Source organism: Scylla paramamosain, unplaced genomic scaffold (assembly GCF_035594125.1).
Source record: "Scylla paramamosain isolate STU-SP2022 unplaced genomic scaffold, ASM3559412v1 Contig65, whole genome shotgun sequence".
Taxonomy (NCBI): domain Eukaryota; kingdom Metazoa; phylum Arthropoda; class Malacostraca; order Decapoda; family Portunidae; genus Scylla; species Scylla paramamosain.
The window spans coordinates 223,767-245,866 of NW_026973730.1; the positions used below are offsets into that span (position 1 = coordinate 223,767).

General features: G+C 44.0%; 1 protein-coding gene and 2 long non-coding RNA genes across 13 annotated transcripts; 1 reads left to right on the plus strand and 2 right to left on the minus strand.

Moving 5' to 3' along the window:
- Positions 1-277: 277 nt before the first annotated feature.
- Positions 278-7,276, plus strand: LOC135098446 (uncharacterized). Of its 3 annotated transcripts, XR_010267000.1 has the most exons (6): positions 278-533; positions 1,617-1,702; positions 2,364-2,481; positions 2,592-2,812; positions 3,223-3,324; positions 6,296-7,276. XR_010267000.1 is itself a non-coding variant. In XM_064000823.1 (4 exons), the coding sequence occupies exons 1-4, from the start codon at positions 449-451 to the stop codon at positions 2,798-2,800; spliced, it is 498 nt and encodes a 165-aa protein (XP_063856893.1). In that variant the 5' UTR covers positions 278-448; the 3' UTR covers positions 2,801-2,946. The 3 variants fall into 3 exon arrangements, 1 of the variants encoding a protein (XP_063856893.1); XM_064000823.1 differs by lacking the exons at positions 3,223-3,324; positions 6,296-7,276 and having other exon boundaries at positions 2,592-2,946; XR_010267001.1 differs by lacking the exons at positions 2,364-2,481; positions 2,592-2,812; positions 3,223-3,324; positions 6,296-7,276 and adding an exon at positions 1,829-2,223 and having other exon boundaries at positions 288-533.
- Positions 7,277-7,412: 136 nt separating this feature from the next.
- LOC135098447 (uncharacterized) lies at positions 7,413-17,502 on the minus strand. 9 transcript variants are annotated; one of them, XR_010267010.1, is made up of 8 exons: positions 17,396-17,502; positions 15,003-15,164; positions 14,417-14,562; positions 11,865-12,007; positions 10,729-10,828; positions 8,668-8,795; positions 8,508-8,600; positions 7,413-8,440 (listed from the first exon to the last, which is right to left on the minus strand). It is a non-coding gene; the product is annotated as an uncharacterized LOC135098447 (long non-coding RNA). The 9 variants fall into 9 exon arrangements; XR_010267006.1 differs by having other exon boundaries at positions 7,413-8,600; XR_010267007.1 differs by having other exon boundaries at positions 8,508-8,795.
- A 3,803-nt stretch (positions 17,503-21,305) lies between these two features.
- Positions 21,306-21,979, minus strand: LOC135098448 (uncharacterized). Its single transcript, XR_010267011.1, has 2 exons — positions 21,838-21,979; positions 21,306-21,693 (listed from the first exon to the last, which is right to left on the minus strand). It is a non-coding gene; the product is annotated as an uncharacterized LOC135098448 (long non-coding RNA).
- Between the last annotated feature and the right edge of the window lie 121 nt (positions 21,980-22,100).

The following is a 22,100-nucleotide window of genomic DNA, read 5'->3' on the forward strand; positions in this document are numbered from 1 at the left end:
GAAGAGGATTAAGATTTATTGCATCTTTCTTAGACAGTCCTCAGGATGTCAACATTGTATAATGGTACAGTGTTGAGACAGGGACGGTCGCGTTATAATTCACTAATTGAGGTTACTTTTGATAAATAAACAACTAGTACGGAGTCTTTTAAGTATTTTACATTATCTTATACCGGAAAATATTCAGGAAAAGTCGCGTAAATAAGAAAAAAAAGGCAAAGATTAGAGATGTGGGATTTTATAACTTGTGGCATCTTAAAATACTAGTATAAGATAAACCCTATGCAAAACGAACAATATAACCTTTATTAATCATCATAACCTAGAAAACCGATAAATATATATATAAAAACCAGTGTAATTAGTAAAAAAACAAAAAAACTGTCCTTGGAAGTGAGACGGCCCACAGAGTCGCGCCAAAAACGTGGATCTACAGGCCAGGCATCTTATGTTTAACCAGGTGTACAAGGTGCTGGCTTTCAAGGGCCCCTCCACACCTACAGACACACGCACACACCACCAGATACAGGAAGGTGAGTGCCTGAGATGGTGTTGAGTGAGATATAATACTTACTTACTTGAGAAATAGTGTTGCTTTGTTGATGGCGCCACACAACGCCTTTAAGATATTTCACACCACTTAAATTGCTTCCCTGTGCAGCCAGTGACGCCTCTCCCTGATTAAATGTGTGTGTGTGCGTGTGTGTGTATGTGTGAGTGTGTGTGTGTGTGTGTGTGTGTGTGTATGTGTGCGTGTGTGTGTGTGTGTGTGTGTGCATAGTTACCAGATAAATGTAGTTTTAAGAGAATTGTTTTGTTTACACCTTAAAGAATCACTAAGTTTTGTGACGCAGCCTTGGATGTGCCCCTGTGCTCCCCCCCCACGCCCCCCTCGCCGCCCTTGGCAGTGTGGGAACCTCGGTACACGCCAAAGTGCCAAGTAAACACCTAACCTAACCTAAGAGATAGAGAGAGAGAGAGAGAGAGAGAGGTCACTGTTATCATTATTTTCATTATTACACACAATTTAAGGGTTGACCTGGCCCCCCTCCCTTCACCAGGCCACCCCCCCTTACACTCTCTGTTTCAGGTGCCCTAATGTGACCTAGCCTTGACACCTGCACCTCCACGTGTCAGCTGGGCACTTGTACACTCCACAGTTCTAGGTGAAGACACTGTTGGGTCACTGTTGGGTCACTGTGGGTCACTGTGGGTCACTGTTGGGTCATAGGTCACTTGTAATTCATGCATAAAAGGTGTCTTGTTTATGTTTGTGTCAGGTCGCAGTGTGGTGGCCCTGTGTGACCCTTGTACTAGAGGTCATGGTGACTGGTTGGGGTCATCAGTTTTTATGTGGTTGTTGTTGTTGTTGTTTTCTTATTGTTTTATCATATTTATTTACTTATTTATTTATTTATTTATTTATTTATTTATTTATTTATGTACTGTGCTTGGAATGTAATGAACCTACTACTACTACTACTACTACTACTACAACTACTACTACTACTACTACTACTACTACTACTACTACTACTACTACTACCACACCACCATAACCACACAACAGTCCAATAGCACTTTCTCCTCCTCACCACCTGTTCTCTCACCTGCAGAATTAATTGATGAGCTACAGAACTACAGCATCGTTCAGGTGGCAGCCGGAGACCAGCACTCTCTTGCTCTCACCTCCTGGGGCCTGGTGAGAGAGAGAGAGAGAGAGAGAGAGAGAGAGAGAGAGAGAGAGAGAGAGAGAGCCTGTGATGTGTGTGTGTGTGTGTGTGTGTGTGTGTGAAAGAGTAGAAATAATTTTGTTGTTTGGCGTCAGGCGATAAACAGTGCACACGCGGGACTGAGTCACTCGGTAAACACAGTGCAGCGGGCCGTGGGTGGCGCCAAGCAGTGCGCTCTGGTGGCCAGGGGACACACTATGCCTTGTGCGGGAATTTTAATCGATTTTGTGAGTACAGATTGATTTTTTATTGATTTTAAGGCTCAGGGAAAAATGTGCCGGATACTTGAAGCTGCCGGATACTGGAATGCCGGATGAGAGGGATTTTACTGTATATTCAAATTATTTCTCCTAGACAGGTTAGGTTCTCTCCCTCTCCCTCTCTCTCTAATCTCCCCTCTCACTCTCCCTCTCTCTCTTTAAAGTTATATTATATCTTAAGTTAAGTTGGGTTTTGTTAGATTAGGTCTTAGTTCTCTCACTCTCTCTTTCTCTCTCTCTCTTCTCCTCTCTCTCTCTCTCTCCCTCTCCCTCTCCCTCTCCCTCTCCCTCTCCCTCTCCCTCTCCCTCCCTCCCACCTCTCCCTCTCTCCTCAGATCTACGCACAGGGTGACAATGGGTACGGTGACAGCTTGGCGTCAACTCCTGCGACAGTCACACCGCCACACGCAAGCTTGTCAAGAGTCTGGCCAGGAAGGTGACAGTGCAGCTGGCCTGTGGCGCCAACCACACCCTTGCCTTGACTGCTGGTGGGTGTCTGTATGTATGTATGTCTGTGTCTATGTCTGTATATATGTGTGTGTGTGTGTGTGTGTGTTATCATCATTATTTATTTATTTTTTGCTTTTGTGTGTTTCAGATGGTGACAAAATACCTTGGGCCAGTTGGCACTTAGACACTGACAGGGGCCCCAGAAGGGAACCCTGCCCTGGTGACCTCCTTGGCTGGCACCCTCTTAGTCCTGCTGGCTGCTGCGGGTCACCACTCTGCTGCCATGACCCAGGCCGGCTACCTGCTGTTGTGGGGGTCAAACAAGCAGGGTCAACTGGGCTATACTCCCAAGGGTGATCCTCTTGTTAGGTGTGTATGTATGTGTGTGTGTGTGTTTGGGTGGTGGGAGGAAGAGGAAGAGGAAGAAAAGTAGTAATAGTAGTAGTAGTAGTAGTAGTAGTAGTAGTAGTAGTAGTAGTAGTAGTAGTAGTAGTAGTGGTGGTGTACATAAAGTATATTCTTTTATTTATAATCAAGAAAAACAAACTGAATAATGATAATAATAATAATAATAATAATAATAATGATGATGAATAATTCTAAACAAACATGAATTAAATTATATAAGCCTAAAACTAACCAATTTCTCTCTCTCTCTCTCTCTCTCTCTCTCTCTCTCTCTCTCTCTCTCTCTCTCTCTCTCTCTCTCTCTCTCTCTCTCTCTCTCTCTCTCTCTCTCTCTCTCTCTCTCTCTCTCTCTCTCTCTCTCTCTCTCTCAGTGACACCCCAGCGTTGGTGCCAAATTTGCCTCTTATTCTGAACCAATTGGGTATGTGGCACTTGGAGAGAGCCACACAACGGCACTCGACTCTTTAGGGAAGGTACGTGTGTGTTTGTGTGTGTGTGTGTGTGTGTGTGTGTGTGTGTGTTTTTGTCAAGTATTTCTGTTCCTTCCTTCATTTGTTCTATTTTGTCCTTGTTCTTGTTGTCATTTTTCTTCTTCAGTGTTTAGCTGTTGAGCAGGTGATGTGTTGCTGAACAGATGTTAAGCTATTTGTATGTCCAGGGGGAAATAATAAATAACCTAACCTAACCTAACCTAACCTAACCTAACTGATACTGGCCACGATTAAGCTGCGTGAGTGATTAGACTGCAGGCAACGTAAATAAGCTTGTTAAGTAGGAAGCTGCATGTTTGTCCAGGTGATCTGACGTGTGACTAACTTATTGAGGTGAGAATTAAGGGAGAAGTCGAGATTATTTATTTATGAATACGCAAGACTGTGATAGATTGGTATGTCTGTGGCCGCTGCCTTGTGTTCCCTCGACTTGTTCGCTGTGGTAAGTGGTAATTGGCTTAAGTACCATTGCTCATTACTTTCATTCATTATCTTTTTATGTACGTTTATATTTGTTGCACACACACACACACACACACACACACACACACACCTTTAAGGGGAGGGCATACCTTAAAAATAACACTTTTCGACTAAGATTAAAATTAAGTTATTAAATATCATAGTCTCCCTTAACATATCTTACGTTTTCTATGAGCACCACAAGTTGATGCCATTCTTCCTCATATTTTTAAATCGCCTTTATTTACCATTATTAAAGGGCTTTAAATGCCCCGCGCGCCACGTGCTCGGTCACCTGGCTCACTAACTTTATTAAGTAGTAAGGCACACACACCAACACTTAGGAGGATCACACAAATACGCTCATTTCCACGCCCACACTCTCACACGTCCGCGCCCTCGCCCTCATGCCCTCGCCCTCACAGGTCCGCGTCCACGCCGTCAAACGCCCACGTCCACGTACTCACAAGCCTGCGCCCACACACTCACGCCCGCGCCCACATACTCACACGTCCGCGCCCACACACTCACGCCCGCGTCCATGCCCTCAAACGCCTGCGTCCACGCACGCACTCACGCCCGCCTCCACGCACTCACGCCTGCGTCCACGCACGCACTCACGCCCGCGTCCACGCACGCATTCACGCCCGCGTCCGCGCACGCACTCACGCCCGCCTCCACGCACTCACACGCCCGCGGCCACGCACTCACGCCCGCGTCCACGCACGCACTCACGCCCGCCTCCACGCACTCACGCCCGCCTCTACGCACCCACGCCCGCCTCCACGCACTCGCGCCCGCGTCCACACACGCACTCACGCCCACCTCCACGCACTCACGCCCGTCTCCACGCACTCACGCCTGCGTCCACGCACGCACTCACGCCCGCGTCCACGCACGCACTCACGCCCACCTCCACGCACGCACTCACGCCCGTCTCCACGCACTCACGCCTGCGTCCACGCACGCACTCACGCCCGCGTCCACGCACGCACTCACGCCCACCTCCACGCACGCACTCACGCCCGCCTCCACGCACTCACGCCTGCGTCCACGCACGCACTCACGCCCGCGTCCACGCACGCACTCACGCCCACCTCCACGCACGCAGTCACGCCCGTCTCCACGCACTCACGCCTGCGTCCACGCACGCACTCACGCCCGCGTCCACGCACGCACTCACGCCCACCTCCACGCACGCACTCACGCCCGCCTCCACGCACTCACGCCCACCTCCACGCACGCACTCACGCCCGTCTCCACGCACTCACGCCTGCGTCTACGCACGCACTCACGCCCACGTCCACGCACGCACTCACGCCCACGTCCACGCACGCACTCACGCCCGCGTCCACGCACGCACTCACGCCCACCTCCACGCACGCACTCACGCCCGTCTCCACGCACTCACGCCTGCGTCTACGCACGCACTCACGCCCACGTCTACGCACGCACTCACGCCCACGTCCACGCACGCACTCACGCCCGCGTCCACGCACGCACTCACGCCCACCTCCACGCACGCACTCACGCCCGCCTCCACGCACTCACGCCTGCGTCCACGCACGCACTCACGCCCGCGTCCACGCACGCACTCACGCCCACCTCCACGCACGCACTCACGCCCGCCTCCACGCACGCACTCACGCCCGCCTCCATGCACTCACACGCCCGCCTCCATGCACTCACACGCCCGCGTCCACGCCCTCAAACGCCCGCGCCCACACACACACAAGCCCGCTCCCACACATACACTTACGCCCGCGCCCACACATACACTTACGCCCGCGCCCACACACTCACGCCCGCTCCCACACACTCACACGCACATAAACACGAATTCATTCAACCATTAGAATGCTCATGCACTCAAAAATCTGGTGACGACACACTCAAAAATCTGGAGACACTCAAAAAGACACAACTCACACACACACACACACACACACACACACACACACACACACACACACACACACACACACACACACATTAACCTTCTAAATTTGCATTAAACTTGTCTATTAATGCTTTGTTGTATTAAACCAGATTTTTCTTTTATTTTTTTTATCAATTCAGCTCGAAGTTGGATTTCTAATACTTATTTTCCTAATTTGTTATTCATGTGATATATATATATATTTTTTTTCTTGTACTGTTTTATTTACTCGTATATTTTTCTATAGAGGGTTTCAAAAACGTATCTCTGGAACCATAAACTGACTTTGAATAGCAATAATAAACTTCGAAGGTGTGAGCAGAAAGTTTTAAATTATTATTCTTTTCAAATTAGAAGTTTTATTCATAAGTTTATCCTCGAGATTATATTTTCACTTCTCCAGGATCAAGCTGATTCTTTCCTCGCCTCTCCTGTCTTTCCTACTCACAATGTCGCTACCCTTCTGCAATATTAAATTTGATTACAACTATAGATTTCGTGTGCTTTACATTTATAGGGGTGACTTGACAAAGGCTCTCTCTCTCTCCACAGGCTCCTCCTTGGCCAATCAGCACCGAGGCAGAGTTGATTGATATACAGGTGTGAATTCAGCTGCCTCCTCGCTGTTCCCGTTGCCAGGATACCATGTGATCGAGGCAGTGTTGGGGAAGGTGAAGTTATTCATCAGATTCGTCTTTTAAACTTCTAATATGTATATAATGTCGTGCTATTGAAATTTATGATGCCGTGCGAATTTCAATCATCCTTCAAATATAATTGGGAAGTATTTATTTAAGGCACATTTTTCAGTTTCTTGTCTGTCATACTGCTATGCTTTTCAAATTTCCTTTCTTGAATGTGACTGAACTTTTGACGCAATTCACACAAAATATCGACACATTTCTTGCATAGTGCATTGTACTTTTCAAACTTGCCCGGTTTTTTCGTATCATGTTTGTCCAGTCATAGTTTTTTAGGCAACCAATCCCCAAACATCTCATACTAAGAATCTCGCCACCTTTTCCACGCCTCATTCTTTTCAAAGGTTGTTTTGTAATGAATCAATTATCAAACATTAAGGATCTCAGCACATACAAGCTTCATGTGTCTAGGAGCTAATGGTCCGTTTCCCTTGCAGGTGTGACGTGTGCTGCTTCACTCCATCCCATGAACAGTTGCCCACAGCAATCTCTACCACATCAGGCCTGACATACTTCATTGTGATCAGGGAGTCGAGTTTCATCAGGAAGAGAGGCTGTGTCACTACCTGTAAGCCTGACGAGGTGTTAGTTAAGTCAAGGAGCGTCATCAGGAAGAGGGGCTGAGTCCTGCTACCTGTAAGCCTGACAAGAGGAGTCAAGGAATTTTTCATTGCAATCAAGTTGTAAGAAGATTGTAAGGCAAGAATTTTAAGCAGGAATAATTGTCAAGCAGTTAACAGCAGGAAGAATGCAGCGAGAAAAGGGTACAAGTTTTCAAGTTGTAACAAGATTGTAAGGCAAGAATTTTAAGCAGGAAAAATAGTCAAGCAGTTTAGCAGCAGGAAGAGTCCCTTCAAGCTGTTGGTGGGAGTGACAAGCATCCTTCAGGACTTGCAAAGGCTGAAGTCCTCAACACTAGTCTCACTCAAGTTGACACAGGAGCTCTCTGACACAAGGAAAACAAATCATTTATCCTATTGTGTATTTATTAAACTTTTGTGATTAAACAATAATGATTAAACAATATATATATTATCTTGTATATACTTAGGGAATGATTAAACAATAATGATTTATTAAACAATATCTATATTATCTTGTACATACTTAGGGAATTATACTAACAAGTTGCAAATAAACAAGCTTTCTGGTGTAACAGTTCATGCCTCCTCACAAACTTTGGCAATGTGATTTAAACAAATATATTTAATCATCTTGTTCATACTTGTGGAATTGTGGAATTATATACAAATCTTTTTACAAATTGCAAAACAAATTGCAAATAAGCTGCTTTCTGATGTAACCAGTTCATAGCCCTGATAAAAAAAAAAAAAAAATGGAAGCAAAAAATACTAAACAATTGATCCTCTGGTCAAAAAAAAAAAAAGCCAGGATTGGCCCATTTTTGGCTGGATTGGCCCATTTTTGGCTAAGTTTAAGGTAAAACTTGCACACAGAAGCCCTGTCCGAGCGACTCCGGTGTCGCTCGGACAGGGCTTGTGTGTGCAAGTTTCACTTTAAACTTGGCCAAAAATGGGCCAATCCTGGCTTTGTTTTTTTTTTGACCAGAGGATGATCTATATTGTATCTATTGTTTTGGGTCCTATTTATTTTTTTATTTATTTACTTGGGGATGCATGAATTGTTTACCACCAATATATAAATTTAGTTTACCCAAGCACATTCTGTAATTTTATCAAACTATATAATTCACATGAGAATGATACTCACAATTTTATTTATTGCCAAAGACAAAGCAAAGCACCCTAGACTACTACACTGGAGACACCTGGCAGATCTAGCTTGCAAGATTTACACTGAAGCAGGCAACACATCAGGCTGCACCACCAGGAAGAGAGGACACCAAACACTGGCTGCAGACACCTTCACATCAGCCCTGCAATGAGGCACCACCAGGCACAGAGGACACCCACCACTGGCTGCAGACACCTTCACATCAGCCCTGCAATGAGGCACCACCACTGGCTGCAGACACCTTCACATCAGGCCCTGCAATGAGGCACCACCAGGCACAGAGGACACCCACCACTGGCTGCAGACACCTTCACATCAGCCCTGCAATGAGGCACCACCACTGGCTGCAGACACCTTCACATCAGGCCCTGCAATGAGGCACCACCACTGGCTGCAGACACCTTCACATCAGGCCCTGCAATGAGGCACCACCAGGCACAGAGGACACCCACCACTGGCTGCAGACACCTTCACATCAGCCCTGCAATGAGGCACCACCACTGGCTGCAGACACCTTCACATCAGCCCTGCAATGAGGCATCACCACCAGGCACAGAGGAGACCAAACACTGGCTGCAGACACCTTCACATCAGCCCTGCAATGAGACACCACCATCACCACCAGCCTTGATTGCACAGACAGAAGACAAAACCTCTGCAAAAAATACATAAATAATGCAACTTGGGCAAACTAGTTATGAAGAATGAGATTATTTCTGCATCACACACACACTAATTCCTCACTCATGCAAACTCTTATTCCCACAAACTTTTCACTCCCTCCCCTGGCCTAACAGGTGCCTCAGACAGTCCTTTAACACCCCACAACAATTTCACATCTATTTCTCTCCTATATCCATGAATTCCCCAAAATTAGTCTCATATTTAACCCAATACTTTCACATGCACATCGCAATAACAGAACTCTCCTCTTATTTCACAGTGATCATTGAAAATCATTCCTTCTCTCTCTCCATTAATACTTCACAACACACCTCACTGACAAGACTCACTCACACCTGTCAGGACTCACACTTAACAGGAGCTAACATCTGCTTATCCAGCCATCTGTTGCTTCTCTTGCAGTCTTGTACCACTATTTTCATTGTTACTGCTCTTGTAATCGTGGTTAAGTGCATGCCTCCCCTCCTCCGACTCCTTCAGAAAACGTTAATCTTATTCCTCTTATCCATACACAAACACACATACACACACCCAACAATGCTATAATGTTGAAATTCCCCTATCCAAAATTCCTGGGACCAAAATTGCTGCAGATTTCAAATTTTCCCAGTTTTTTTCTAAATATTTCTATATGAATTTATAAAATGGGACAGCTTGGGGTTGGCATCAAGCTTTACATATACTTTCAATGTGGCTTTACAATGGCCACACAGAATATTATAGTGCATGACAGCACACCCACAGAACAAAGGCTTCACTGCTCAAAAAGGTAGCAAATTATCACCCATGGCAACTCTCGTGCCCTGAGGATGCCAAGTTCAGCCCTTTAATCACAGAGAGACTGCCAGACACAGTAGAGGGGAAGGTCTCTCCTGTACTTCCCTGCCTGTGTCCCCCTTACTGCTACACTCTCATTTCACAGCTCACATTTAATTCTTGCATTATAACGGGTGCTGTCAAGCTTAACAAAGGGAAGAGTGCTGTGATAGGCCTTGTTTGAGAGGGCTTTGTAGTTGTAAGACTGGACGGGAGACAGCAAGATCAACGACAGCCATGACACAGATGGCCAGGGATGCACTGACACAAGGTACAGCTGTCACTCCGAAGAGGAAGAAAGGCTCTTGGTGAAAAAGGAAAGAAGATACAAGAATATTAAGCTGATGGGATGTATATATTGTAAAAACTGATTAGCTGCACCCTCTTTTAGTCAGAAGAAGCTTGCGAGTTGCAGGGTAGCAGAGAGACAGCTGTTCCAATCACTGAGCACCCTTTGCCAACTGTGTGATGGCTGCTTCCAATCTTACCAGCTTCCTTCCAGTCTGACAGTTACTGATCCCTTCTTGAACAACCACAATCACAACACTTATGAGAAGAATTAAATTGTAGCAAGGGGGAAGCAAGCAGATTAAGTTGTAGCAAGGGGGGAAGCAAGCAGATTAAGTTGTAGCAAGGGGGGAAACAAGCAGATTAAGTTGTAGCAAAGGGGAAACAAGGAAATTAAGTTGTAGCAAGGGGGAAACAAGCAGATTAAGTTGTAGCAAAGGAGAAACAAGGAAATTAAGTTGTAGCAAGGGGGGAAACAAGCAAATTAAGTTGTAGCAAGGGGGGGAAGAAGCAGATTAAGCTGTAACAAGGGGGAAACAAGCAAATTAAGTTGTAGCAAGGGGGGGAAGAAGCAGATTAAGCTGTAACAAGGGGGAAACAAGCAGGGCAGTGTGTGAAAGACATCTCCCACTATGCTTGACTTATTGTCAGTGTCAAGGATTAAAAAATTGAGCATAGCATCTTGAGAGCACACAAGTCAGAGATATGGGACCTCAACAGTACAAATAACACAATATTCACCTGACTGTTGGTTCCTGAAAGACTCCAGTGAGGTGTGACTGTTGCTCCTCATTTACGGAAGTCTCCCAAGGCCTCTTCCGCTTGCTATCCACAGTACCACCTGAGGGAAACACACACACACAATCAACACTGCAGCATTACACAGCATGGGAGGCACGACAGGGTACACTGATATGCACATTCTAGAAAGGAAAAGAACTAAAGGAGTAGACTGTGCCATTTCTACACAGTAAATGTTGGTCTGGCAGTCAGGCAAGATGTGAGTAGTAGTAGTAGTAGTAGTAGTAGTAGTAGTAGTAGTAGTAGTAGTAGTAGTAGTAGTAGTAGTTTTAATCCCTCAAACAACAGTCCTATTGCTTTAATTTCCTGCCTATCTAAAGTTTTTGAATCTATCCTCAACAGGAAGATTCTTAAACATCTATCACTTGACAACCTTCTATCTGATCACCAGTATGGATTCCGTCAAGGCCGCTCTACTGGTGATCTGGCTTTCCTTACTGAGTCTTGGTCATCCTCTTTTAGAGATTTTGGTGAAACTTTTGCTGTTGCCTTGGGACATATCAAAAGCTTTTGATAGAGTCTGGCACAAAGCTTTCATTTCCAAACTACACTCCTACGGTTTCTATCCTTCTCTCTTCCCTGCACTTTTCCACATCTTTTCATAGAAGTCCAACCCTTCAGGAAGTAAACAGTTCACACAGGGAAGCCACAGAATGCCTGACTTCTCACCTCTCTAAAATTTCTGATTGGGGCAGAGCAAACTTGGTATTGTTCAATGCCTCAAAAACTCAATTCCTCCATCTATCAACTCGATACAACCTTCCAGACAACTATCCCCTATTCTTCAGTGACACTCAACTGTCCCCCTCTTCCACACTGAACATCCTCAATCTGTCAGCTTGCAGTCTCTCAAGGGCCTCAGTCAAGATTCTCCTCCAGGCCTGGCCACATGCTGCCTCTGTCTCCAAGGACACACCTACTCATTTCACACTGATATAAGCAACCTTTTCAAAGTCCCTCAGAGCATTTTCCATTTCTGACAACAACCAATATTTAATGGGTTCCTACACACACACACACACACACCAGAATTTTTCTCACCCTTAGCCAGCAGACAACACACCTAGAGTGGTCACCACTTCCTGTGAGTGGCAGTGCACAGCTGTTTTCAGTGAGTATCATTGGAAGGTCCACCATCACACAGTCTTGTGACAGCCTGGACTGGACACTTGCTGAGCAGCTCTGGAACCTTCAGGGAGGTTTACTGCAAACCTGCACACTGAAAGAAAATGCAGTTTGAGTAAATGTACATATTATTATATAGAGACAAAACTGTAGTGAGTTACCTAAGGAACTTATGACAATGGTACAGAAGAATTACAAAGATATTACATGGTCCAAGCCTTCAATTCAAAGTAAGTGCTTCAGATTTACATAAACAATTCAGACAGCTTCTAAAATCTACATAAACAATTCATGCAGCTTCTAATTCCATCATTGAGCGTCATCAGCCGTTGGTCCTGGGTTGGCTCACAGTCGTCCCCAAGTGACACACCTGGCTCACTCAACCCCACGTGCTTCATGGCTCTCTGTCTGTCTCACTCCTCCACACCTGGCTCACTCAACCCCACGTGCTTCATGGCTCTCTGTCTGTCTCACTCCTCCACACCTGGCTCACTCAACCCCACGTGCTTCATCGCTCTGTCTGTCTGTCACTCCTCCACACCTGGCTCACTCAACCCCACATGCTTCATGGCTCTGTCTGTCTGTCACTCCTCCACACCTGGCTCACTCAACCCCACGTGCTTCATGGCTGTCTGTCTGTCACTCCTCCACACCTGGCTCACTCAACCCCACGTGCTTCATCGCTCTGTCTGTCTCACTCCTCCACACCTGGCTCACTCAACCCCACATGCTTCATTGCTCTGTCTGTCTCACTCCTCCACACCTGGCTCACTCAACCCCACGTGCTTCATGGCTGTCTGTCTGTCACTCCTCCACACCTGGCTCACTCAACCCCACGTGCTTCATTGCTGTCTGTCTGTCACTCCTCCACACCTGGCTCACTCAACCCCACATGCTTCATGGCTCTGTCTGTCTGTCACTCCTCCACACCTGGCTCACTCAACCCCACATGCTTCATTGCTCTGTCTGTCTCACTCCTCCACACCTGGCTCACTCAACCCCACGTGCTTCATCGCTCTGTCTGTCTCACTCCTCCACACCTGGCTCACTCAACCCCACGTGCTTCATCGCTCTGTCTGTCTCACTCCTCCACACCTGGCTCACTCAACCCCACATGCTTCATGGCTCTGTCTGTCTGTCACTCCTCCACACCTGGCTCACTCAACCCCACGTGCTTCATCGCTCTGTCTGTCTCACTCCTCCACACCTGGCTCACTCAACCCCACGTGCTTCATCGCTCTGTCTGTCTCACTCCTCCACACCTGGCTCACTCAACCCCACATGCTTCATGGCTCTGTCTGTCTGTCACTCCTCCACACCTGGCTCACTCAACCCCACGTGCTTCATCGCTCTGTCTGTCTCACTCCTCCACACCTGGCTCACTCAACCCCACGTGCTTCATCGCTCTGTCTGTCTCACTCCTCCACACCTGGCTCACTCAACCCCACATGCTTCATGGCTCTGTCTGTCTGTCACTCCTCCACACCTGGCTCACTCAACCCCACGTGCTTCATCACTCTGTCTGTCTGTCTGTCTGTCTGTCTGTCTCACTCCACACCTGGCTCACTCAACCTCACGTGCTTCATCGCTCTATCTGTCTCACTTCACATTCTTACATGCCATTCTAAACCCTCTCCATTTCTGACAATCATACTTCAGTCACTCTCAACCATTTAAAAGCCCAACTAGTTTCCAAGCCGCTCTTTACTACCACCCTAACACACCTGTTCCCTCAACTGCTACTCCTAACATTCCACACCGCCACAATGTTGCCTCTCACTGCCGCAATGTTGCATATCTAGCTGTCTTCTACTGCTATTTTCATGGTAACTGCTCTTCTGATCTTGTTAACTGCATGCCTCCCCTCCTTCTGCGGCCTCGCTGCACAAGATTTTCTTCTTTCTCTCACCCCTATTCTGTCCACCTCTCTAATGCAAGAGTTAACCAGTATTCTCAATCATTCATCCCTTTCTCTGGTAAACTCTGGAACTCCCTGCCTGCTTCTGTATTTCCACCTTCCTATGACTTGAATTCCTTCAAGAGGGAGGTTTCAACACACTTATTCATCAATTTTTGACCACTGCTTTGACCCTTTTATGGGACTGACATTTCAGTGGGCATATTTTTTTATTGGATTTTTGTTGCCCTTGGCCAGTGTCACTCATACATAAAACACACACACACACACACACACACACACAGAAATTATATTAGAAATTATTAGAAATTAGATAAGTTACCAGTCACGAGCCTACGCGACGCCATGTATGTGAGCAAGGCATGTTTTTAAGCATCTGGAGCAAAGTGGTTAAAGGAAAACTTTTTGACTTGAAATGTAATTAGATTGATCACTTATTTTTTCTGGCTGACATTGTTTTTGGAAGGTGGCACTTAAGATATGTGAATGCTGTATCTAGATATAAACAAACATTCACAAACACTCATTCCATTATGTGTCTGTCATTAGGCCCTCAAATAAACAACAAATTAAGTGAAAAGTTACCATTTCCCTTCCTGGCTTGCGCTCTTGTTGCTCTGAGTTGTAGCAGCAGCGACGTGTGGCACCCAGGATGAAGGTGTCTGCAGGGTGGTCTGTGTCAGGGTGATGATGGCACACAGCACCAGCAACACCATGACAGCTCAAGCATCCTGTTGAAATTATCACTTTTTAAATGGTGAAAGGTGAAGGAAAAACCTGTCTCCGTGGAATGTGGAAGTACACAACAACAACTCTGAAAGATTTCTTACAATAATAAGTCATCATTCATTGTATCCTTTCTTGTTGGCCACAAGATTATCATACAAATTTTCCATAGACATCTGCAAATTGGTATCTCTAGCTGTTATTAAATATGATATTAAGTTTGATGAATGTATTTATTTCATTATACATGAAAGTAATTGATTGCAAAAAAAAAATAATAACCAAAATATATTTTGACTTTTACTTTACAATGCCTTAACTGTTTGCTTTTAAAAAATTATGTGATTTATTTTCTCATTTTAAAACTTATAGTCTAGACAACTAACTGGCCTTAAATTTTTTGTGATATACAAATAAAGTAAGAAAGAGAGCACATTTCACTAACACTCAAGGTGAAGTGTCCACCAATGATGGTGAAGGAGGTACACATGTAAACTCCAGTCTGACCAATGACCAACACAATTTGTCCACCTGCATGTCTCCATCGGGCACAAACTCCACCTCCCGCATCTGTGTCATGCCCACCACCACCGTCACCGTGGCAACACTGAAAAGTGGAATCTTATCATTCACACTGTTACAAAAAATATACTCCAATATGTATATATATGGATTACTATTCCCAATGTTAAAAATTCTTTAGCTAATCTTACTTTGATATTTTGCATCCAATGTTAACTACAATTTTTTCCTATGACATTTTCCAACTACATTTAAAGCCTTTCACTGTGAAACAAAACAATTAGCAGCATCAGAAGCAATGCATGCAGTCTCCTTTATAACCATCTACAAGACGTAGAGTTGGCATTGAAAAAGAATACATTTTGCAATTTCTTCCCAGTTCTAAGACTGTATGTGGCTGTAGAACGAATAAAGATGTCTTGAAAGTGACTGGATCATTAAAATCCCCCATAATTATGCAATTATTAACGCAACAAATGTCCGCAATGAGGTCATAAAGTTTTTTTATCCATAGCAGGTGACTGGATTAGAGGATGATAGACGAGACCTAATGTTAGGTTACAAGATTTATTTTCTACCTGGATGAAAGTGAAGTCTATATTAGCAATGGTTGGGGTCGGGAGTAAATGAGCATGAACATTGGCTTCCCTATGTGAAGGTGTTAGTTTTCATATTTATTGAGAGAGAGAGAGAGAGAGAGAGAGAGAGAGAGAGAGAGAGAGAGAGAGAGAGAGAGAGAGAGAGAGAGAGAGAGAGAGAGAGAGAATCAAGCCATTTGAAGTACATTTTTAGTCCCTTTATTTACACCATATTCTCTCTCTCTCTCTCTCTCTCTCTCTCTCTCTCTCTCTCTCTCTCTCTCTCTCTCAATAAATATGAAGACTAACACATTAACATATGGAAGCTAATTTTAAAGACTCCTTAAATGAAGCAGTAGTCTGACCCCCTCTGCTCTCTCTCTCTCTCTCTCTCTCTCTCTCTCTCTCTCTCTCTCTCTCTCTCTGGTGGAGTTGGCAAGGTACCATCTCTGTCCCCGCCAATGTCTCTCATGACTTCAAGACGCCTCACTGTAACCTAACCTAACCTAATCTAACCAAACCTCACCTCACCTAACCTAACCTCACCTCACCTAACCTAACCTCTCATCTAACCTAATAATTCCTCACCTAATCTAACTTAACTTCTTCACTTATGCTAGTTTAACCTAATGCAACCTTTGCTAACTCAATTACCTTAACTAACCTAATTAATCTGCTATAACTTAACATGATCTAACGTAACCTATGTCATCCAAATCTTAGTTTCATCTAATCTAATCTAACCTATGCAAGTTAATGTAAATTCATCTAATATAACCTAAACTATGCTAGTCTAACCTATCCTTAACTTACCTAACCTAACTTAACCTAACCTAACCTTACTTAGCCTTACAATCTAATACACTTCAACTTACATAGCCTAACCTAACCTAACCTAACCTAACCTAACCTAACCTAACCAAACTATGCTAGTCTAACCTATCCTTAACTTACCTAACCTAACGCACTATCTTAACCTAACCTTACTTAGCCTTACAATCTAATACACTTCAACTTACATAGCCTAACCTACTAACTTAAAATACTAACTAATACTAATACTAACTTAATACTAACTTAAAACCTTCCTATGCTTATATCACTTCTATTTCCTCCTCCTCCTCCTCTTCCTCTTCCTCTTCCCTAACACAGTGACTCAGCGAAGCCAAGAAAACACGTAATTTCTGAATACTATCTTTAAGAGGTTCACCCAGTCAGCCCTCTTCCTCCTCCTCCTCTTTCCTGACCCCCATCCTCCCTTCTTTACTCACGTGTCTCTCCCTCCCTACACACACACACACACACACACACACACAGAGGGTCTCACAAGGGTAATACACACACACACCCAACCAGTCACCCACACCCACCCACATACATGTACACACGGACGCACACAGCCTGTCACCCTTACGTCAAACAGCTTACACCCTTCTATTCCCTGTCACTCATCCATCACACATACCCAGTCTCTCTCATCTTCTACTCTGTTAAATAACCAGTTAACGGTCCCAGCCTACTCCCAGTCCCCCTAGCCGGCCGGTTACTCTCTCATTAGGAGCATGACCCTAAAAAACAAGTGACATAGGGCGGCGGTCAGAGAGAGGTAGCCTGGTCTGCCTACGGGAATCGAAAGCGTTTGTTTGGGTACGGTTTAAAGAGACGAAGGTTTAAAGGCACGAAGGTTTAAAGGGACAGTCTCTGCGTGAGTGTGTTTGGTCAAATGCTGAATACTCACGCCTGGTTCGTCATATAGCCACATGGACAGGCACAGATCACTCCTCCACGACACACACACATACAAACACACAAAAACACTAACTAGTAACTGTACCTTTAGTTTCGTCTGCTCTCAAAATATTCCTCCATTACTAATGTAACCCACATTCCCTAGTGGTATACTCTCCTCGGAACACCCATATTTTTAAGAGCTTTTTATCCACCATATATGTCTCGGTTAACTCTCATCTTGGCTGGAAATTAAACTATATTGTATCAGTGTGGCCATCTTGAGGTCCCGGATGAAATGGCGAGCTGGGATTGGCTATTCACGACCCGTTGTCATGGTGATGGTAGATGCCATTCACTTGACAGCTCATATTTTCTCGCTTTTGAAAGGAGTTTATTAGAGCGTAACTGAAGCGTGTAAAGGCATCATTCCGCACTATACTATTAAGATATTGTAGTTCTGAAGTGTTCCTAGGGTTAGTAGGCTTGGATAAGGAGTATAACACAATTTAGATGGTGTGAAGAGCGGATGTTTTCGCGCGAAATTCAAATTCCAGCCTCTGATATTACGTATTAGACTTAAGATATTGTAGTAAGAAAGTATCTGTGGGGTTAATAAGCTTGGGTAAAGAGTATAGGGGAATTTAAAGGACGTTTAAGAGACGGAGTGTGAGGAGAAGGTGTGTTAATGCGATTCAAGTAATTCAAACCTGTCTGAGTTGATTCCACAGAAGACTCTTAAGATATTATATTGCTGAAGTGTTCCTAGGGTTATTAAGATTGGGTAAAGAGTATAAGGGAATTTAAAGAGTGGATAAGGGAGGGAGTGGAGCGATTTAATGTCATATAGACCAAAGCCAGGTTACAGAGGGGTTTTATCTTGTAAAGGGGACGGTTCGGTTTTCTTGACCGAGTGACGAAGGAGAAAAAAAATAAGAAGAGACATCAGCCACTGAACCACAGGGAGAGCAGTGAAGGTCCTTTCTCACTGTTCCCTATATAAGACACCATACACTCTAGAACACCAGGTCAGAAATCAAGAAACACGTGCTATTACAATATAGGTGAAGCTTAAGGATACGTCAGTAATTCAGCAACAGACGATATTTCACAACTGCTCCACAAAACTTCTCGCAACGCAACCGGAATGTTTTAGCATGTTGTTCTTGTTCTGCTGTAGTTAAATGAATTACAGAATAAACACGGAAGATAGATTTTTTTTCTTTTTTACCCAGAATAATAAAAACGTACATAATTTCTACTAGAACCTGATAAAAATTAAGAAAGATAAGACGCCAGATCGTTTGAGGATACGAGTTTCTCTTCTGTTATATAAAAATTACAGAACAAACAAGAATAGATGGATTTTTGTGCTAGTCATGAAAATGCCTTTGAAAACCTAAATAACAGACCAGAACATGATAAAAGTTCAGATAAGACGCGGCAAGATATGATAACACGGATTCCTGTTGTGTAATAAGTTGAATTACATAAGAAACACGTAGAGCTGGATTATTTTTTTCCCTAGTCACGAAAATACCTCTGAAAACCTAAATAGATCTCTAATTTATAAAAGTTAAGTAAGAAGCTGAACCATTTGGTAACACGAATTTCTGCTCTGTACTAAACTGCATTACAAAACAAAGACAGTAGCTAATATCGAATACATCACATCATATTTTATTTCCCAAATCACGCGTGGCAGCTTCCTATCTTATTAGCAATGCCAGTGTGTTCACCAAAGGCCGTGATTCTGTTGGTGAGTGACAGGGAGAACAGAACGTCTACACAACTATAGGGACTTGAGGTGGCTGGGATAACAAGTGAGGGCAAGACAGCGTCCTTCCCCCACTTGGCCACTGCACACACTGAATGACCAGGAGCTATCGTAATAATTCCATAGCAGAAACTCCTACACAGCGACGCATTTCCTTCAATAAACCGCTAACCACTGAAAAATAACCCTTCTAAACTCCACACGTGTAAACAAATAAACTAATCTATCTGTTATTGCTAATATTTGAGCGTCATTCACTTCAGAACATTAAAAAACAAACAGAATGCCGGCGCGCTCTAGACAGTGGCGGCCTGGCTAACTCAGGCTAACTCTAATAACGTTTCATTTTGGCTCAAGGCATCTTAGCTTCCCTCGGCTCTTTTTTCGCTCCCCAGTCTTTGTTCTCCCCTCAGGCAAGCCTCATATGCTCCCCTGCCACGAATGCTGCAAGAAATATCGCCAGTCAGTGATGGGAAAAAGTGTTGAGAAATAGACGTACCATCTTAACTTGTGTACTCATCTCATATTATCGTTTATTTATTTTTTTTATTTTGTTATATAAGGAAACTGCATCTTGGTTCATGAGTTTTGAGTTTTGTTGACTGTACACTATGATTCTTGTGGTCTTGTCTTATTATTTCACGAGCTATGTCAACAGAAGAATAAATATGAGTTTTCTTTTTGTTTTTTTTCTTGAAACTAATCGGGGTAAGTCAAAACGCATGGAAATCTATCAGTCTCAAAATTAATAACATGCGAATTAACGTAAATTTATTCTTCGCATTCTGAAAGATCTATAAAAAGTAAAAACTTGTCCTGAAATCAATTTGAAATGAGACTTATTGCAAATTTATTATATTCTGAGCCAGCCAGAAAAGAGTCCTCGCTGGTGGCACGTGAGCAATGAGTAAATATGAGGTACATTAAGGTTTCCATCAGTTCACCTGTTGGTTCCTGTCACATTCAGGCCCGATAAAATTTCAAGGACTATGTAGTGGTGTGTGTGAGTGTATTTATGTTTTATGAGGATATCATTGAATGTATGTTTATAGTTGTGTGTATGGCTTGGCTTAGAAAGTTTAATCTCTCTCTCTCTCTCTCTCTCTCTCTCTCTGTGTGTGTGTGTGTGTGTGTTTGTGTGTGTTCCGTTTTTCCTACTTTTGTATCTAACTTTTTTATCATTATTCCCTCCCGTTATACTCTCTCTCTCTCTCTCTCTCTCTCTCTCTCTCTCTCTCTCTCTCTCTCTCTCTCTCTCTCTGTTAGTAAATATTCTCCCTACGTGTCACTCTGGCGGTGGTGGTGGTGGTGGTGATGGTGATGGTGGTGGTGGTTGTGTTGAAGAAAACAATGGAATGCAGGGAGGAGTGTGTAAACATGTCTAGCCCAGGAACACAGTGGACACCCATAGCCTAGTTAGCAAAAGAATTCACTGACCCCTACCACTGAACGCCCTTATAGTATCTTAATATAGAGCCTTCCTTTCTTAAACCGTGGAAGGATGGAACTGAAAGGGTAACAAACGTATATTTAGACTTTTTATGACTTTTTCTCCTTAATTAATGGAAGGAGAGAAGTAAAAGAGTAAGAAATACGTGAGCTAAGATAAACTGATGCTTTTTCTTTTCTTCTTTAATGCATTCTTTCACGCCAACATGCATTTCACCCCGTTAATTTCAGTTCTAGTGTTTACGTCAATTGGAAGGAGAAATATTGGCCAGAATTCGGTGTTTTTTTTCCGTTCCCTGTTTAAATGTACGGTTCATTTTTCTCATTGTGTCTTTTTTTGTGATATCTGAACACTGGTGACGCAACATTCACTCCTTATGAATCTGAAGGAAGCATCACGTCACCTAAACTGCTGATATCTCTTTATGGTTCCTTAGGTAAATACGAGCAAGATAAACTAATGTAACGCCACCCCCCCCTCCGGTTCCCCCCTCCGCCCTCCTCCTCACCGGTCCGATCAGAGCTCTAATGAGACGAGGCAAAGATCTTCACGGTGAAGAAGAAAGGAAGAGGAAGAGAGAAGAGGTGATGCACGCACACACAATAGAAAAAAAGAAAACATTTTTGATTGGTAATGGTTCTCGCCTTCATCGTCATGGCCAGAGGGTAGGGAGAGGTTAATTATCACACAGTACCTACAGTGTGGCTTTATTAGGAGGAACGAAAAATATAAAAATAGCAAAAATAATTAAATGAATAATACTGATGGGATTCTTTGGGTTGACTGACCGACTATGACACTTGAAATTCTGGTATGGCATATACACTTATACTCCGTTACTTAACACTACGAATACACAAGAAAATAATTACTTTTATAACTCCTCAAGAGTACCATTCATTCTGGGCACCGTTATATCCCTAAATAACGTCACAGCCTTCCTCCATCACTTCTCTACGGCAATAATATTGCTCACAACACATTCACAGTAGATTATATTTGACTAAAGAAACATTACATGGCTAACGCTTTCCCAAGACTGTGGCCTGTCTCCACGTGGGACCAACACCGGCTATTTTATCTGTTGCCAGAGGGAAGGGAGACGCCATTCTGTCAACACGTACAGTCACTATATCTTCACTAGAGACATGAATAATAAACATGAACAGTAATATTCACTTCTAAATAAAAGAAAAATCAAATATTTCAGAGCTACGAGACCCACCTGTTGCCAGAGGGAAGGGAGACGCCATTCTGTCAACACGTACAGTCACTATATCTTCACTAGACATGAATAATAAACATGAACACAGTAATATTCACTTCTAAATAAAAGAAAAATCAAATATTTCAGAGCTACGAGACCCACCTGTTGCCAGAGGGAAGGGAGACGCCATTTTGTGCTCTCTCCCTCAACACCCACAGGCCTCTTAAGTTATTGGAGCCTTAGCTAGTTCTCTCTCTCTCTCTTCTTTCACAAATAATTTT

Bases quoted from the DNA above. Each gene is read 5' to 3' on its own strand.
- LOC135098446 (XM_064000823.1), top strand. From the start codon at position 449: ATGTTTAACCAGGTGTACAAGGTGCTGGCTTTCAAGGGCCCCTCCACA. The intron at 1,703-2,363 runs GTGAGAGAGAGA...GTACGGTGACAG, and splicing joins CTCTCACCTCCTGGGGCCTG to CTTGGCGTCAACTCCTGCGA. The intron at 2,482-2,591 runs GTGGGTGTCTGT...TGTGTGTTTCAG, and splicing joins CACCCTTGCCTTGACTGCTG to ATGGTGACAAAATACCTTGG.